Source organism: Cnephaeus nilssonii, assembly GCF_951640355.1.
Source record: "Cnephaeus nilssonii genome assembly, chromosome: 18".
Classification (NCBI taxonomy): domain Eukaryota; kingdom Metazoa; phylum Chordata; class Mammalia; order Chiroptera; family Vespertilionidae; genus Cnephaeus; species Cnephaeus nilssonii.
The window spans coordinates 23,016,215-23,035,659 of record NC_137089.1 but is presented as its reverse complement, the minus strand read 5'-3'; the positions used below and the strand labels follow the sequence as shown (position 1 = coordinate 23,035,659).

The 19,445-nt window shown below is 39.9% G+C and overlaps 1 protein-coding gene across 5 annotated transcripts in view; it reads left to right on the top strand.

The window, feature by feature from the left end:
- The window catches only part of TRPS1 (transcriptional repressor GATA binding 1), a 235,116-nt gene that overhangs the window by 42,601 nt on the left and 173,070 nt on the right, over positions 1-19,445 (top strand). For all 5 annotated transcript variants that reach the window (XM_079796028.1, XM_079796025.1, XM_079796027.1 and 2 more), the window contains 2 exons: positions 1,168-2,096; positions 16,085-17,220. In XM_079796028.1, coding sequence (XP_079652154.1) covers positions 1,170-2,096; positions 16,085-17,220 — 2,063 coding nt within the window. In that variant the 5' untranslated portion in view covers positions 1,168-1,169. The remainder of the gene's footprint in view (positions 1-1,167; positions 2,097-16,084; positions 17,221-19,445) is intronic.

Sequence of the window (19,445 nt, the reverse complement as noted above, 5' to 3'; positions counted from 1 at the left end):
TGAAGGAACACAGACCAGGAACCTCAGTCCTCAACTAGCCTTTGTTGCTGCCTCTTTTATTGACACAACACAAATTGTTTCTTACTCCTTCTACCCTTAAAAGTTCTGATTCATTAGACTCCAGTAGAGGAATTTGTCACAGTGTTCTTATTTTGACCCTGCTCACTGATGCCGCCAGCTTGAAAGGCACAGCTGAACTAGCATGCGAAGGTGAACCATAGGGGATTGCTATTATTTTGCCATTTTGAGCTATAAAATGGCAAGGTCATATGGTTTAATTTAAGATTTTGCTTTAGTCAACTTCCAATGTGTTCCTGATGGTGGACTCGGTACTATTTCCATCAGTCTGTGCATGGAAACCTGGGGCTTAGTTAGGTTCACCATCATTCTGAGAGAGTTCTAGTAAAACTCAACCTGGCCACTCTGATGCATACCAGGTCCTCTTCCTAACTTCAGGCAACGCCCGCCGCCCTCCCCCCCCCGCCCCCGAATGGGGCTTAAAGAAATTGAACAGCAGGGCAGAGGCGAAACATTTCTTATCCTTCATTGCTGAAAGTACTGGGGCAGTTTTCACTTTGTTTATAGCATGCTATATCTATATTTTGATTATGATGATATTTTGGTGGAAACTATATATCTCAGTTGCACAGTGTGTAACAATATTGAGTTCCAATTTATGTTGTTTATATACACATACATATATAAACATGTAATATATATTCTATAAACATAAACATGCATGTATAGTCTATAAACCTAATACGTATACACATTCTACATAATATATAACATGTATAAGTATGCAAGCATATGTATATATCACCAAGTGTAACTGAAGAAAGAAATTGAGCAAAATTATAACTGGCAGGAAATGATAACTAATAGGAAGGATAGAGCTAGTAATAATTAATCCTTTAGTATTCATAAAACCATTTAAAAATAAATGAGCTACTCTACAAAAAAAAATTCTAAATGTTAATTGTTGGCTTTAGTCTCAATTTTTTGGTATTTTTAAAACCGAGGGTTGTTTTTTTCCCCTTGAGGAAGTTTTTTTTTATTATGCACCTTAACAAGCCTTGAATAGAATAAATGAAATGTTCTAGATTAGATTACATGTCTGCCACCTTCAAATAACCCTGTATCTTCTTTTTCCTTATATTTTTACAGATATGGTCCGGAAAAAGAACCCCCCTCTGAGAAACGTTGCTAGTGAAGGCGAGGGCCAGACCCTGGAGCCTATAGGTACAGAAAGCAAGGTATCAGCAAAGAACAAAGAATTTTCTGCAGATCAGATGTCAGAAAATACGGAGCAGAGTGATGCTGCAGAACTAAATAATAAGGAGGAACAGAGCTTGCATGTTCAAGATCCACCTTCCAGCAGTAAGAAGGACGTAACAAGCTCAGTCCTGAGTGAGAAGCCTGGCTTCAATTATGAAAGCCCCAGTAAGGGAGGAAACCTTCCCTCCTACCCACATGATGAGGTGACAGATAGAAATATGTTGGCTTTCTCATCTCCAGCTGCTGGGGGAGTCTGTGAGCCCTTGAAGTCTCCTCAAAGAGCAGAGGCAGATGACCCTCAAGATATGGCCTGCACCCCATCAGGGGACTCACTGGAGACGAAGGAAGACCATAAGATGTCACCAAAGGCTACCGAGGAAACAGGGCAAGCGCAGAGTGGTCAAGCCAATTGTCAAGGCTCGAGCCCAGTTTCAGTGGCCTCAAAAAACCCACAAGTGCCTTCAGATGGGGGTGTGAGACTGAATAAATCCAAAACTGATTTATTGGTAAATGACAACCCAGACCCGGCACCTCTGTCTCCAGAGCTTCAGGACTTTAAATGCAATATCTGTGGATATGGTTACTACGGGAACGACCCCACAGATCTGATTAAGCACTTCCGAAAGTATCACTTAGGACTGCATAACCGCACCAGGCAGGATGCTGAGCTGGACAGCAAAATCTTAGCCCTTCATAACATGGTGCAGTTCAGCCATTCCAAAGACTTCCAGAAGGTCAACCGTTCCGTGCTTTCTGGTGTGCTGCAGGACATCAATTCTTCGAGGCCTGTTTTACTAAATGGGACCTATGATGTACAGGTTTGTGCTTTGTATTGTGATCTCTTTGTACACAAAAAGTTATTATTAATGAAATGTGAATTCTTACATGCATGTTAAAGTTAAGCTCCCAATACCAAAGGGGTAGCTTGCTAGATCCAGCAGAAAAGATGAGCATACTTCATTGGCTCTTTCATCCAAATGTGTATTCAGGGTTATCTTTAGCCTCTCATCATGGAAATTAATCCCAATGTTTCTATGATGTTGGGAAAAGTCTTTTCATGGAATAGCTAGGCTTTGGATTTGACCTCCTACATTTTTTAAAATATCAGTCATTTTTATCAGCTCAATAGCTACAGTGCATTTGATCTAGACCTGTCTATATTTCATGGTAATTTGATTTTTTCCCCCAGTCTTCTAAAAATGGCACTAATCTTTACGGGTCTGCATGATAGTGACTCATACTTGGTTCAAGTTTTAGATTGATTGTCTTTTGCTATAGTCTTTGTATAGTCTTTCCTTCAGTGGGGTTTTTCCTGTGTCTTGGATTAGAATCTGATTTTATACTCAGCCCAACATCAAATTGGACTAGATGCAGGTCCTATTGACAGATACAGAGGTAAATTAAGGAAAAAACAACATAATTGCAAGTGAAAATTTGGAAATAAAATTACATTGATGAAAAAGAAGTCAAGGTGATTGTAAGTACTTAGGGACACTGGAATGACCTTGATATGGGCCAGTAAGGCATTCCTTTCTGCAGTTAAGGAAAATAATAATTTATGAAAGTATTTAGTAGTAATTTAGATATCTACTTTTAGTAAACGTGGCCTACCTTTTTGATTTACTCTTCTGTCTTTAGGTTATGGCATATGTAAAATGAAAAAAAAAAAGTCATTTCAAGTAGAATGAACTGCAGAACAGACTCTAAAGAAATATACTTATTTTATTTTAAACATAGTCAAGACTCATGGTCAACTTGAGAAAAGTGAATTAGTTTCTATTATAGTGTGTAGATTTTTATTGTGTTATTAAGCCAGATTTCAAAGCATATTAGGTTTAATATTAACCTTCTTTAGGAGTGATTAGAAGAAGTATCAGAGAACTAATGAAATCAGATCACACTTAATTGGCTTCCTAAATTTTTGAAATTATCAAACATTTTTATCAACTCAATAGCTACAGTGCATTTGATCCAGACTTGTCTATTGACCTAGTGTCAATCAAGCAAGGCAGGCAAGAAGGTTATCAATAAGAGGTAGGGAACATATTTGCAATCCTTAGAAGAAGAATCAGAAGAGAAATTTCCAAGTCCTTTGAAAAGGTCAGAATGGCAATCTTATCATTTTAAGGGAGATATAAAGAACTCTTAAAAAGCCAATTTCATCTTGTAAGCTCTCTTAAAAATTCCATGTTACTTTGTGAAATTCCACAAATAGAATTATTTCCGTGGAGCAGCAAATTAAGTCAACATAGCTATTATGCATGAAAGCTACATGCTTTGAACTGCTGTCTCATTAAAGATCATTCCACTGTCTTATGTCAGGTACACTCTGCTGTCAAACTCTGATTGTAAAATGTGTTTTAGATAAAAGGGTTAGAAGTGAATAATGTCAGTATGTGAAATGGCGTTTTATAATTAGCAAGTAATATGATGTTAATACCTGGATTTCCGGCTGGAGTTTCAGTTTGTTCACTCTGGGGACGACTTCTGAGGGAAGCTGATCTGGGCTGTCAGGAAGGCTCTAGAAGGAAGATTACTAAGGCCTATAGTTTGGAAGAATTCAGATTTTTAAACACACTTCCATTTCCCCCAAACAGTTATTTGTTAGGTTCTCAGTTATTTATAGTAAAGTTTATGTTTGGGTAGAATGAGCTGGACACTTTTCCTGGGCAGTGATCTTAGAAATAAAACAGATGTGTGAGCTATCTGAGTTTGAACTAATAGAACTAGAAATAAAACAGCTGATCCTCGACTGTGCTTGTCTCCTAAATCCTTGCAGAAGCCCAGAGCAAAGAAGACAGAAAGTGGCAGGAAAGAACATACAGGAAGATAATCTTGTTCAGATCTATTTTTTTTTCCTTAAAGAGAAATAATATGACTAAACATAGAAAAAAAAAAAAGCCATCTGTGGGAAAAGTGGGCAATTATTTCAGAAACACAACTGCATTTAGAAACAGGTTTAAAGAGAGTTCACTTTCTTCAATTTGGGAAGAGAACACCAAATATCCTTGTAGGCCAAATGCTAATCCTGAATACTTTGCACACATACCAGATGTTAATGCAAAAACATGTCTGAAGATAAGTAACTTAATAATGTTTTTATGCTGAGATAAATATTGAACAGCTTCCCTGGATGCATAAATCGAATAAAAGCACATCTGAAATCCCCCATTTTTCCACACGTCTGTGTCGCTGAAATGCTGTTGGAGAGCTTCTCGACGTGTCACTTGAATTGTGTGGAGACTAAAAGCTGTGGGTGATAAACTGCTGACTGTAGAATTTCTTTAATGCATTTTCATCAGAAATTTAGGGTATATTAATAGCATGTGTGTTCTGATAAAAAAAGATGTTGGTAAGTAAGACTATTGCAGACAGTAATCATTCAATTCTAGGAATTACTTAGATCAATCTGTAATTTAAGCTAATTGAAGTAATAGATGAGCAATTCATTAATCTTTTTCAATTAAATTGGCTTTTGGTTTTTTTTTAACACTCAGGACAGTTGGTGGTTAATGATAGATTTATGACATTTTAGGCCAAGAAAAAAGGAACAGGAGACAGAGTACAGGACTTAAGAACTCCGTGGCTTTGATCTGTATTTTGGTTTGACATGGTTGGTTTTAAATAATTTGACTTGCGTGCAAATATGAGATATACAGTTGGGAAGAAGAAGTCATTTAAACAAATTTTAAGATTTCCAGTTCCAAGTTCAGATAGCTTAACATATATTTGGGGGACTCATTGAAGTTTAGACATATTTGTACTGACAATATCCACTTCTGTGACAATTTTATTAGAAGTAATGAAGTCAAAGAATTACACATTTGTAAAAATAACGTCAAGTAACAATGTCACTTTGTCCTGCATGGTAGATAGAGCCTCCGCTGGATAAGGGCCATCATAAAACCAGGATAGTCTTTTCTGAGTCTGTGGAAATCAAATGCCCATACCTCCTTGAGGCGTTTGCCCAGCCCTGACATCAGAAGAGCTGTGGATTCTGTACCAAGGAAAACTGGGAAAAGATACATCAGCTAAAAGATAGAATGCAAATATGTTCACTAGCTCAGAGCTAAGTGACTTGACCTGGATATCAGTTCCTCAAGTTCTAAATGTTCCCTGCCTGTTTTTATCAATTACTGTGCTTAAATCTTTAAAAATAATGCATGTGGCATGATTGGTAAGCCCTTCATGTAATTTTTACTACCTTATATTCAGCCTTTGAGGCTCACAGAGAGACCAATAATAGGACAAGAGATTGAGTTCTTCAAAACGTAATTACAGCTTCTTTCTTTTTAATCTGCTTTATTATGCTTATATTTAAACCATCGCCGAATGGAGACCTGAGCTGTTAAACACGGACTGTGCTGTTTCATTAGGGCTTAATGTGCTGTGCATCAGGACGTCTGTGTCATCTTTATGGGGGACTCTTAGGCCTTAGACCAGGTTATAAAAGTTGGAGTCCTGTCAAGTTGTGCTTCCCACGGGAAAGTGTTTAGTTATCCCGAGTTTATAAGTGCTCACGATGTGTATGTTGCCTTTTCAGATGACTAAGCCTTTTTCTGCGATTCCGCATTATTCAGGACTCCAAGAAGGTAGCTATCAGATTCCAGCTATTAAATTCATTTTGGCTCTTAATGAAATTCTAAAGTTCACCGAAGAATGACACTATTAACTTACCAGCGACTGTCTTGTGTTGGATCTAAGAGCACTACATTTCTGTTCTGTAAATATTTTTATCAGAGTTGCACAATATGTCATGTTTAGAAGCAGGAAGAACAGATTTTAGAGATAGGAAGTCATCCTTTGTATTCATATTTTCAACATATTTAACTCTGAGCTTTAAAGATCCTTAACATATGCCAGTACATTCATTTGAACAGGGGGTTACAGTTTGGTCTTGGAAAAAAAAAAATCAGAGAACATTAATCTCATTTGGGTCTATTTTGACTTTTCTTGAATTTTATTTCCAAATATTTATTTTTTTGCCTTGCAGTTTCCTTTGATCTGGAGTAGGAGGGAAGTTGTAGATCTTAGCAGGTTCTGTTTCTTTGTTTTTCTGAGTTGAGGACAATTGTACTTCAGAACAACTGGTGAATGAGACTTTAATCACTTCAGACTGTCTATAGAGTACTGAATGTTTGGCATATAACCCATACTTATATTCAGGACTGTGTCTCTTTAACAAGTAATAAAGTGTGCAAAATAAAACATATGCTCACCCTAAGGCCATAAAACAAAGCAAAGTTTTGGCATTTACCAGGTTATTTTCATCCTGGAGACGGCCGAGCTGGATAATGCAGCCACCCAGGTGGAGTAGAGTAGTTGGACCATCTTCACTAATCCCTTTACCTGCAGGACGGTTAAATCTCCATTTGGCTGTGTTACAGGAGGGTCAGTAGGATAAATGCCAATTCCTCTTTGATTTTTGGTTTATGTGCTATTGTTTAAAGAACGTGTATCACTTTCTTGAATGTCAGTATGTCTCTCTGGGCAGAATGTTTAGAAGGAGAAACGGTTATCAGTGCATCCAATCGGATTTAATGTTATTTAACTCTTAATAAAAATTCTATCCTCTGATGGCTTGCTCTTCTAACCATATCAAGTCAACTGATTATTTAGGGCCTTTTGTTTCTTGGGCCATTGTAATTACACTATACGTGCAGCTGTTGGAAACAGGGGAGCTTAAGGAGTGTGCTAACCCCAGGAAAGTTTGGAGAAAGGGTAATTCCCTCTCCATTTTCCGTTTCCTTCCTGGAGTCTATTTCTGAGACTCGTTAGGCCGTAGACCTCTTGAATTCTTCATCCTAGGATTTTAAAGTTTGTGCATTTAAAGTGTTGTGCATTTTCAGAGTATCAGAAAAGACCTTTGTTTAATTTTAATTGAAAGTCAAATGTAAAATTAATTTTTGTATTACCTTTCATTTGATCTATTCTTCTTTCATCTGTTAGCTTACATAATCAAAATTGCACATATCTTCTGTTTTTCCCCTTTAATTTTGGATCCGCTTCTAATAATAACTTAACATTTATTAAAGGTTTCATATGTGCATGTGTAGCTCTAAGCTCTTTGCATGTACTAATTAACTCATCTTCATAAAAAGCCTTGAAGTTGACACTACCATTATGTTTATTTTTAAAAAATGAGGAAACAGGCATAGAGTAATTAAAGTAACCTGCTCAAGATCATTGTTGTGAAAGTGGGGTAAATGGGACATACACCAGAGCAGATAGGCTACGGAAGCCTGTCTTTAACTGCTATGGTGTAGTGCCTTTCCAAATATAAGACTGAGTTTACTGCTAGAATAGCAATGGAACATAGGCCACCTGCAAATAAGGGAGGGGATGTAAGCTGCCACACAGGGTTGTGATGTATACAATGTATGAATCACAATGAACTTGGGGACATAAGCGATTTCTTTGGGGTTATTTTATCTGTGTCGGGTAATGTTGCCTTACTAGAACTTGCTAGGCTTATCGTTGAAATCACTGAAAAGAAAATTAATTTTGCTGATTTGCCTTTTTTTAAATTACTGTGATTCATTTTCATTGGTACTTCTGCTACAGAAACTCGTTCAGATAGAGTGAACAAGGGCCACATTTTGATCTGATCAATCAAGGGTGATGCAATGTCTGGTCTCCAAATTCAGCCGCATGTCATCCACGCATTTGATTTATTTATAGTCCCCTCCTTTGGAGAACTTTGTTTTAGGAATTTATGATTTTACATGTGGTCTGAGAGTTCTATTCTCCTCTTCTAGTCACTAGGCACAATCTAGGTTGGTTTGTCTATGAAGATTAAATGGTAAGGAGATGCCGCAGCTCCCATTAGTGGTGTCCCAGGCTGTGTAATGAAAATTTAACTTTTGCTTAGGAGTGAGTACAGGAATTTTTAATTTTTTAAAAAATTTATTTATAGATCAATTTTCCTACATTTTGTAGGAAGTGTAGGCAGCGGAAATGTCAGCATATTTTAGAGTGTGGAATTTGAGTATATCACATACCCCACCCATGCGTGGGGCTGGGGATTTCCCTGGATTCCAAGTGTGAGGGAAGAGTGGGCAACAGTGAGGAGCTTGAGAATGCAGAAATGGTTTACTTGCCTACCTGCTGTTCTCCTTGAGTATTAGATGATTTGCTAATGTAGGAGTTAAGGACACCAGAATTCTTTCATGTAATTCCCAGTAACATATTTGGGAATCCTATCTAATAAAGAGGGGATATGCTAATTGACCATCACACCCCAACAACGATGGTGGCACCCACAGCCAATAAGGAGGAGATATGCTAATTGACTGCCAGGCCCTCAAAGATGGCGGTTCCCACAGCCACAAGATGACGGCGCCCAGTCCCCTCAGCCCCACTGTGTGCCTGCCTCCAGAGTCCCCCAGTCCCCTCAGACCCCCCAGCTGCCCAGGGCCGGCCCGAGGCACAGGCAAGCCTTGGATGGCGGCTGCCCAGCCACCGAGGGCTGGCCCGAGGCACAGGTAACCAGGGCCGGCCAAGGCTTGCGCTGCAGGCAGTGGCAGCAGCAGAGGTGTGATGGGGGCGCCGCCTTCCCCTGATCACCGGATCGCCTCCTGGACTGTGAGAGGGGGCAGGACTGTGAGAGGGGGCAGGACTGAGGGCTCCCGGACTGTGAGAGGGGGGCAGGCTAGGCTGGGGTACCCCCCCTCCAGTGCATGAATTTTCATGCACCAGGACTCTAGTTTTATAATAAACAATGATTTGTTCTAAGACCTGTTTTTCCAGCTGATGGGTAGCTGCACCTTGATATTCCACTGGCATCTCAAAGTCAACTTGTGTAAAACTAAAGTTGTTAGTTCCTTCTCTTATGCAACTTTTTTTTTTTAAACCATCCTTTGTTCTCTTCTCCCATTTTCTAGTCAGTCCCACTGGAAATGTCAGTTACCCCGGATTTCTTTCTAATAGGTATCTCTCCCCAAGCAGTTGATTGGTTTGTTTCCTCTTCTTTATTCTTTAACTGACAACACCCTTCAAGCTTTCTTAGTAAATTCTTAGTGCTTTCTTTACTTATTTTCTTTTTCTTTCTGTTCTCTTTTCTTTTCCCTTCTCTTCTGTTCTCTTCTCGATTCCCTTCCCTTCCTTTCCCTTTCTTTTCTTTTCTGTCTATCCTTCTCTATCCTTTCTTTCTTCCTTCCTTCCCTCTTTCCTCTTTCCCTTTCTTTCATTTTTAAAATTTTTACTTATAGATCAATTTTCCCACATTGTGTAGGAAGTGTAGGTCTACTTTGTATAAAAACCTTATCATTTTATGTAAACCTGTATAATTAAATACAGACTTTCCAATAAGACATGCCTTTTCCAAATTCTTTCTCACCCCGCCCCCAGTATCCCTCCACATTTCCTGAGAACCACTTCCCTTGTTTCACCCTTGTTTCTGCTTTACTCATTTTGTTTCCTGCACCTGAAAAACCTTTCCATGACCACTGCCTTTGAGATTCATCTCAAATGCTAATTCATCTGTCCACAGCTGGGCTGTCACCTCCTTCCGGAAGCCTTTGCTGGCCTGTCCGCGTAGGTTAGGTCTCTTCCTCTGTGTTGTCATGGAACTTGGTACATCTCTCAGCAGAAGCACATATTCCGCTGCTGTTGTCATCGATTGACTTGTGAGCTGTCGGTACTCAACTACAGACATCTGGCTGGGGTTTTGGACTGTGTTGATTCCGTGTGTATCCCTAGTGCTTGGCACAGTAGGCATGCAACATAGCACCCTTTCCTGGAGGAAGGATGCTCCACAGTGATTTGACTCTCTGTTTTTCCCATTAAGACACACTTCAGAGAACACATGCCATTTTTATTTATCTCCATTATGAGCCTGTGGCGATGGTGAGTCAGTGCATGGAAAATACACAGTTTTATAATCCACTTGCGCTGCATTTTCTATTTTGTTTTGTATTCCTCCCCCTCTCACCCAAAGATTGTCTTCCAAATTATTGAGACTGGCTTTGAGATTTATTGCTATTCTATCAGCCCAAATACCAAATAACCGTAGAGAATTAGTTCAGTATTACACTGAGTAAAATGAGAAACCAGGTTGGGGCTTGACTATGTATTACTGTCATTAAAAAAGCTGATGATAAAAAAAAAAATGTGTGTAATTAAGAAAATGCAGTATTTTATCCTCAAATTTGCTCCATTATGCCCCGGCTGGTGTGGCTCAGTTGGATGAGTGTTGTCCCATGGACCCAGACGTCGCTGGTTTGATTTCCAGTCAGGACACATGCTTGGGTTGCAGGCTCGATCCCCAGTAGGGGAGGTGCAGGAGGCAGTGGATGTTTCTCTCTCCCATAGATGTTTCTCTCTTTCCCTCTTCCTTGCTCTCTGTCTCTCAAATCAATAAACATAATAAAAAGAAATTTGCCCCTTATACCAATTTAAGTTTTGGTTCCCCCTCCAAAAAATATTTGTTGGTGCTTCTAAATCCACATGGGAAGGGTGTTTATTCCAGTTATACCAGTGACACAAGGAAGTAGCTGTGATGGCAGGAGACTGAGATGATTGGCATCTAATTAGACTTGTTATTGAACTTTTTTTAAAGTCTCCATCACGATACATCATTAAGGCATATTATATGCTCCAGTGTTTTTTGAAGCATAGTGCTACGCAGAAACATCCCCTCTGTAGATTAGCGTGTTAATTCTGACTGTAGTTATTTTCAGTCAAGATTGGCCCTTATAGATTACTTCACGTTTTTTGTAACTTCAGTATTTGAACAGTGATTTTTTTAACACTTTAACTTTTCATTGTTAAGGTTTTACTTTTTTTTTTTTTTTTTTTTTTACCATCAGCCCATAACCTCAAGCCATCTTAAATGAGTACCCTCCTAATTGTCCCTCTGTTACTGTCAATTATAGTCCTTGAAAACGAACCACATCTAAGGAAGAGTTTGTGTTTAGTTAAACAACTTTTTTTGTTCCATTGAACAGAAGTACATGTGCTAAAGTGTCAATTTAAGAGTCCTGAGGCTTTAAAAAATATATTTTCCCGTGACATATTAATTTAAATTATTCTTACAGGTTGTTCCATATTATTAGGAAGAGAGAACTAAATGGAGGTTAAAGACCTTGAAAAAAGCCAACTACTTATATTTTTAACTTATATGCTGAAACATTTTTATGAAAAGACCTATGTATATGAGTTATAAATGAAAGCCATGGAATATACCACATAGAAGGAATAGTTTTTAAAACCTGAGGTCAAAATAGAAGAAAAAGCCATCAGTGAAAATTAATTTAAAATACGTTCTTGTTCATACATTAACATGGGTGTTTCTTTATATAACTCTAATTCACCAGCAGTGGCTTCATAGTAATTTGTTTTGGGGCAAAAGATGGATTTTGTTCTATGTTTTGAAGGAGGCCATATGTGTCAGGTTGAGTCCATAATAATGGGGCCATCAATTACTATCAGGGTCTTAGTGAGATATTTCTCCGTGTGCCCATCTATTCAGTCTTTTCATCCCATTGGCAGGATAAATTCAACCGGATAGTTCATTTCATTCAAGAATAATTCCGTTTATGTGACTGGTACTGTAGAGCGTACTGTCCACTGTGGTATTCACTAGTCACATGGGGCTCTTTAAATTTCAGTTAATTAAAACTAAATGAGTGAAAAATGTATAAAAACTACTCACATTAAAAAAGCAGTTCCTCAGCTGCACTGGCCCTATTTCATGTGCTCGGTAGCCATATGTGCTAGTGGCCACCACGGGCATGGTGAACTGCAGGACATTTCCTCCATCTCAGAAAGTTCTCCTGGACCGCACTGACCTAGATTTTGCAAATCACTTTCAGGTCCATGTACTCCCTTGACCCTCACAATAATCCTGTAAAATAGCAAGGTGTACAATATTGATTATATCCGTGAGGATGAGGATATGGAGGTGCCAGGAGATTACATAATGTGTCTCTCCACAGAATTTGACTTATAGAATTTCCCTCGGGAACAAACAAATGCAAGTAAAGGTAAATGCAGATGACTAAAGGATTTTAGCTACCAATTTTGATCTTTAACTATGAGTAATTTAAAGGCAGAGAGGTGGTCTAGCTTGTTTACTGTTGTAAACTGGTATTTATCACAGAGAGGGCACAGTTAAACTCTCAATAGCTACTTAACTCCTGATGGGGTGAATCAATAGTTGGTCCAAACAGAATTTACAGTTTAATAGAAATTGTAAAGTGTGGGTATCCCTATCAAAAGGACTACTGAATTAATGGGTTACAATTAAAGTTCTGGTTAGCAAAAGAAGAAAAATCGAAACTTATCATCTTTATTCTGCTTCTGATCTCTTGTCTAGTACAATCATAGGTAGGGGATATGTTTTTTTTCTTTTTTTTTTTTACAGAGAGGAAGAGAGAGGGACAGAGAGTTAGAAACATCGATGAGAGAGAAACATCGATCAGCTGCTTCTTGCACACCTCCCACTGGGGATGTGCCCGCAACCAAGGTACATGCCCTTGACCGGAATCGAACCTGGGACCCTTGAGTCCGCAAGCCGATGCTCTATCCACTGAGCCAAACCGGTCTTAGCATTTTTTTAAATATATATTTTTATTGATTTCTTACAGAGAGGAAGGGAGAGAGATAGAGAGTTAGAAACATCAATCAGCTGCCTCCTGCACACCCCCCACCAGGGATGCGCCCGCAATCAAGATACACGCCCTTGACCGGAATCGAACCTGGGACCTTTCAGTCCGCAGGCTGAGGCTCTATCCACTGAGCCAAACCGGTTTCGGCTGTTTTTTTTTTCTATTCCTTGCTATGTTTTAACCATTTGAAAAGTTTGAGATAATTCTTTGAATGGGTAGCTCTATTTCCTGGCAATAATGTCCAATAAACACTCACTGCACACAATTATCTTGCATAGCTGTTCTTGCTGTGTATTTATATTTAACCTAGAAAATTAACATTTGTGAGTCATGAAAGTAAAATGAATGTAAGTCAATTGCCTTAGGCATGGTCTCCTAAATTAATCAACTACATTTTATTTTAGAAGAGCATTTAAATGATATATATCAGTTATATTTCACCATGACCAGAGTATAGATCTTTTTTTTAAATCTCTTTTGAAAGAGAAAGGAATATAACACTGAGTAATTATGTATTCCAAAGTAGGCTTTATAATATATAAAGTATGTAATTCTAATATTACATTAGCTTTTAATAAGATAAATACTGGTATGATTTACTGCTATTTATGAAGAAGGCAAATCAGTAACCTGCAGGAGTGGCAGTGTTGTTGTTCTTGCCATCAAATGAGGTCCTTGTGTTTTTGTTGGTTTGCTTGGGTGGCTTTGAAAGAACAGTCAGTTGTAGTATGAAGGCACTCTTCAGCATAAAATATATAACCAGTAAAAGCATCCTAAATAATGGAATTGGCTGATTACCGCTGGGTAAAACACACAACTTTTAGCCACACAAGCACCACCAACTTAAAAGATTTAATGTAGCTATCACAGCAGCTTAGTTTATCCTAAACCAAAATGCCTGAACGGCACTTATTTGTTTGTTTTGAAATGGCCTTTCTTTTATGGACGCTTCACCTGATAGTCATTCTTAGCCTGGATTTCTCTGATTCTTAACGTTGCCAAAAAAATAGTGCAAAGTATGTTGTGATGCTTAGTGATAATTTAAATTTCACTTCAGAATCATGTATGTGGCATTTCTTAAGACACTGTGCTATCTGTGTATCCCTTTCTGTGTGGACATGAAGACGAGGCTTGAAAATGACAAAATGGAAGAAATGATGATGTGTCGTGGTTTCTCAGGAATCCCTGTTCTACAGCAAAGTCAGAAATATGTCCTATTAGGAAGCTCAGCAGTTCTGAAGCAATGTGGTAGCTAAAATGAGCACATGTCATATCTAGATTTTGCACTCTGGCTTTCTATGCTCACATTAGAAGAGAATGGGATACTTCTGAATTTCCCCCTTTTGATTTAAGTTGAAGTCCAGGAACAAAGTAACTTGAGTTGATGGCATCTCATTTAAATGTTTTCTTTTTTGAAAATGAGGTTTCTCCCTACCTCCAGTGAATTGGGAAATAGCTAGAGGAATTTTGCAATGTAGTATGCATTCCATTTTGGGGCAGACTTTAGTTGCTTTAGTCACCGCAGTGCCAGGTTAGGGTGATGACTAGACTGTGTCCCCATGTGATCTGGCTCTGACGTCTCTCATACCACTGATTGGTAGGTGCTGCCTACGAGGGGGGCCCATTCTTCCCCTTCTAGTTACCTGATGCTCTGCTGGTGATAGGCTGAATCTGTGTGCTTGCCATGGTGGGTATAGACGTTGTCAGAAATGAAACGTTGTCCTCCTTCCTTTGAAGGCCCTGGGAGAACTTCATAAATGGTTGTCTTGATGTTCAGTACATGTTGAGCTCTTTTACATGTTCATGTGCATTTCCTACAACTGTAATATTGGAAATAAATGTAGAGGTTCCCCAACAGGAATCTACTGCTCAGAGAGGTTAAGTCACTTGATCACGGTCACTACTGTCTCCAAGTGGAAGAATGGACTTCAGTCTTAGTCCTTGTGCAATTGAGGTAAAGACATCCCTCTTAGTGTGCTGAAAGAATACTGTTTGCATATTAACTAGAACCTTTTACATGATTTTGAGAAGCTTGAGACTTTCCTCCTGGTGTGATTTGGATGTGAGCAGTGATCACACATGTCATTTTTGAGCAGCTGTTGAAGAAGGCAGAACATGATTATGCCATGTGCTTACTGTATGACATCTGGTACTGGAAACATTCAAAAATTCTCTGTTAGTTGGAAGAAAACCTCTCTCCCTCCTTGGAGCATTTCAGTCAAAGACTCTATATTAAACCAGAGATTTTGGCTGCTCGGTGGTGGCCCTTAGTAAAATACCCGTTGACGTGCACACCGAGGAGGGAGTGAGGATTTTATAGAAAGTGCCCTCTGAAGGCCTTCATTGCCTAGATCCTATACACATTTATAATTAAAATGCATAGTGGGGGTGATCTTTATGGTAGAATTTTTGCATTTTGGCCTTTGAACAACCCTCTTAGGAGGGCCTTTGCTAGGAGATAGAACTTGAATCTAATGCTTCCCTGTTCTGTTTTCTTTTTTTCATTTGTCCTACACTGGGAAACATTTTAAACCTTTACATTGGTGCTCCTTCGCCAAGACTTCAAGCCCGCTGCATTCATTTCATTTTTAGCCTTAGAATGCATGCTCAGGCTTTATAATTATAAGCCATTTTGAGTGGTCATGTCAGCATCATTGTTTTACCCCCAAAAGTAAACGTCACCTTGGCCTGCAGTCTCCTCGCTGTAGAGGCTGAACAGAGGATTCCCTTGGAGAACCTCTGCATTGAATAATCTCTGAGCAACTGCCTCTGGTTTTGACAGCAACACTTGGTTTTGTCAGGAGAAATCCCCACATGGTTTGGACGCTTTTGTAGGAAGTGGATTTGAGGGAGGCAGTAGTAAAATCTACTTTGTAAAAAATTGTTTTCTTTGCCTTTTTTTTTTTCCTGAAAAGTATATCTTATTAAATCCTTTGAATTAGTTCTAGTCCTTTTACTACTTACCTTCTTTGATACTTTGGCCCAGAATGTCTAGCATAATGAGCCTCTCCTAGAGGAGCTATTGAATAATGGAGAGTGGATTTATTTGGCTCTGATTATTCAAGTGATTTCCTAATAAGCAGAAGTACTATTGTATTTTTTTAATGTGGAACACTTGCCCGTGTCCTCTCCTCCCTCCTCCGGAGAGCATGGGATTCATGACACCTGTAAAGTAACATCCATCTCTTCTCTACCAGGTCACTTCAGGTGGAACATTCATTGGCATTGGACGGAAAACACCAGATTGCCAAGGCAACACCAAGTACTTCCGCTGTAAATTCTGCAATTTCACTTATATGGGCAACTCATCGACTGAACTAGAACAGCATTTTCTTCAGACCCACCCGAACAAAATCAAAGCTCCTCTCCCCTCCTCTGAGGGTGCCAAACCTTCAGAGAAAAACTCTAACAAATCCATCCCTGCGCTTCGATGCAGTGATTCCGGGGACTTGGGCAAGTGGCAGGACAAGATCACGGTCAAGGCGGGCGATGACACTCCCGTGGGCTACTCGGTGCCTATCAAGCCCCTTGATTCCTCGAGACAAAATGGTACAGAGGCCACCAGTTACTACTGGTGTAAGTTTTGTAGCTTCAGCTGCGAGTCATCCAGCTCACTGAAGCTGCTAGAACATTACGGCAAGCAGCACGGAGGAGCGCCGTCAGGCGGCCTTAATCCAGAGTTGAATGATAAGCTTTGCAGGGGCTCGGTCATTAATCAGAATGACTTAGCCAAGGGTGCCGAAGGGGAGCCCACGACCAAGGCAGAGAAGGGCTCCGGTGGGACTAAAAAGAAGGACTTCGCCAGCAAGGGGGCCGAGGATAACGTGGTAACAAGCTACAATTGTCAGTTTTGCGACTTCAGATATTCCAAAAGCCATGGCCCCGACGTCATTGTCGTGGGCCCACTTCTCCGTCATTATCAGCAGCTCCATAACATCCATAAGTGTACCATCAAGCACTGTCCATTCTGCCCCAGGGGTCTCTGCAGCCCCGAAAAGCACCTTGGAGAAATCACTTACCCGTTCGCGTGCAGGAAAAGCAGTTGTTCCCACTGTGCGCTCCTGCTTTTGCACTTGTCCCCCGGGGCGGCCGGAAGCTCGAGAGTCAAACACCAGTGCCACCAGTGCTCGTTCTCCACCCCCGACGTGGATGTGCTCCTCTTCCATTACGAGAGCGTCCATGAGCCCCAGGCATCGGACGTCAAACAGGAAGCCAACCACCTGCAGGGAGCGTCGGACGGGCAGCAGCCGGCTGTCAAGGAAAGCAAGGAGCACTCATGTACCAAATGTGATTTCATCACCCAGGTGGAGGAAGAGATTTCCCGACACTACAGGTAAGCCATGGGGTGGGGACGGGGGGGCCCTCAAGAAACGGATGGGAAGAATCCAGGGGGCGGATCCAGAAATGGTTGGGAATGATGGTGGTGACCTGGGGAAGCTGCTGGGCAAGATCACCTAAAAGATCATTCATCAAACTGCAGGTTATATATTTACAGACAACCACAGATTCTAATGGAATCGCTCATTTCAGACCATTTAGTCTATGTTCCCTACCTGTTTTTTTTTTTTACCATTTACTGAGTGCATTTTAAAATCCACAGTGATGCTGATAACGCCGATGAGTTTACTAATTGACCACAATTCATTTATTTGTCCTTGCTAAGTTTGGCTCCATAGTCCATAATTTTTTTTTATGGAGCTGCTCCCAAATGCAAGGCACCACTGTAATTTGTTCTGTTCTTTATTTCAACCTGGAGACAGTCTGTTTGAGAACATGTTGCTCATTTTTTAAAATGAGATTGGATATTCTGTATGCTTTTAAAAATTGAGCAACAACCTTCTTTTTGCATACAAACAGGAATCTGAAGGTGAGAATTCTGTAATATGTGTGACTAGGATTTCAGTACTCACTCCTCTGAACAGGTGATGCTGCTGAAGTTATTTCAGATTTGTAAACAGAGTATGTCAGTGTTTCCTGCTTCTTTCACTCTATTCTTTTTGTAAACGTTAATTTTTGTATTTTCTAGAGATGAGTTTAGGATACGTATCTTTATTTCATTTATGTATTCATTCCTTAACTAATTCATTCCAAAAACACACACTATGCCAGGTCCCGGTAAAGGAGAAAGCAAGACAAACACAGTCAGTGCCCTCATGGAACGTAGTTTAGCAGGAAAGCTTAACAGATCTTCAGAGTGATGGGTATCTTAAAGATGAAGCAGAGACCACTATGTGTTTGAATACAATGACAGCATAGCCCAATATGGTAGATTAGGAAATGCCTCCTTGAGGAAGGAGCATTTAAACTGAGACTTGGTTATGAGTAGGAATTAGTGTAGCAAAATCCTGGTGGTACAGCGTGTTCAGATATAACTTAGTGCCTTATTGGATGCTTTTCTGTTATTATGCCTTTAAGCATCAGAGTAAAGAGTTTTATTGACGATTTTTAAGTGCTTTTCCATATGTAGACTCGATTTCCTCATTTACAAATGTCCGCTTCTCAAGATCTTAAACAGGTCCTCCCATTCTTTTTTAAAAGTTGCAGGTTCGTGCTCGAGTGTGTGTGTTTTCTCAGTCGCCAGTAGTGAAGCAGTTCAAGTCCCACAACAGTAGGCTAATAATGTGAGATGTTAATTCGAAGGGCAGCCTAATGTTCACAGTGCATGCAAATGTTCAGAAAACACTTCCTTAAGGTTTGCACTGTTTGATTTATGAGGTCAGCTGTAGGAAAGATGCAGCCCCGCCATCAAATATGTTCACACTTGCAGTGTTTCTGGCTCCTCGGATGGTAGCCGCATGTTAATTAGGACCTAGGACCTAGCAGACCTCCGCTTTCTTCCGAGCTTTACCAGTGTGCGTACTGTGCATGCACATCTGTCAGGTGATGTAAAAATTAGGTAATCCACTCTTGTGTTGAAGGAGGAGGCTTTCTTCAATCATGAGGGAATCAGCCACAACACGCACACACAGGCACACACGCACACACTAAGATCCATCTAGATACCACATCTTTGAGATGAGTGGTTTTTCTCAAGGAAGCTGAGGCCATTGCTTGAAAACCTGTCTGAAAGAAATAGTTCCTATATGCTCTGGTGAAACAAAAGAGATCCTAAGAAATAAAAGTATGAATAGCAAATATGACTGAATAATCTCAACGCTTACTTAGTATTTGTTAGGGAAAGTAAGCTCCAGAGGGAAGAGACTAGTCTTGTCTTGTTCCTGCTGTGTCTGCATGATTTAGCTCTGTGCCAGGATGGCTAATAGGTGCTCAGCGAATATCTTTTAAGTAAATGAAATCCCTGTGAGATTTTGACTTCGCCGTAGTTTGAATATGCTCAGAGCTCCATCGTAAGTTAGAGTTTAATTTTTGACTATTATATGGTCTTGGATCCTTCTGAGGACCTAGATTTTACACAAACTGACATTTTTCTTTGCACTCTATTTTTGGAAAATTTATCTTTATTGTTGAAAGTATTACAGATGTCCCCCTTTCCCCCCCCGCCCCGATAGGACCCCTCTCCCCTGCCCCCTCCTCTCCCCTCTTCCCTCTGAGATTTGT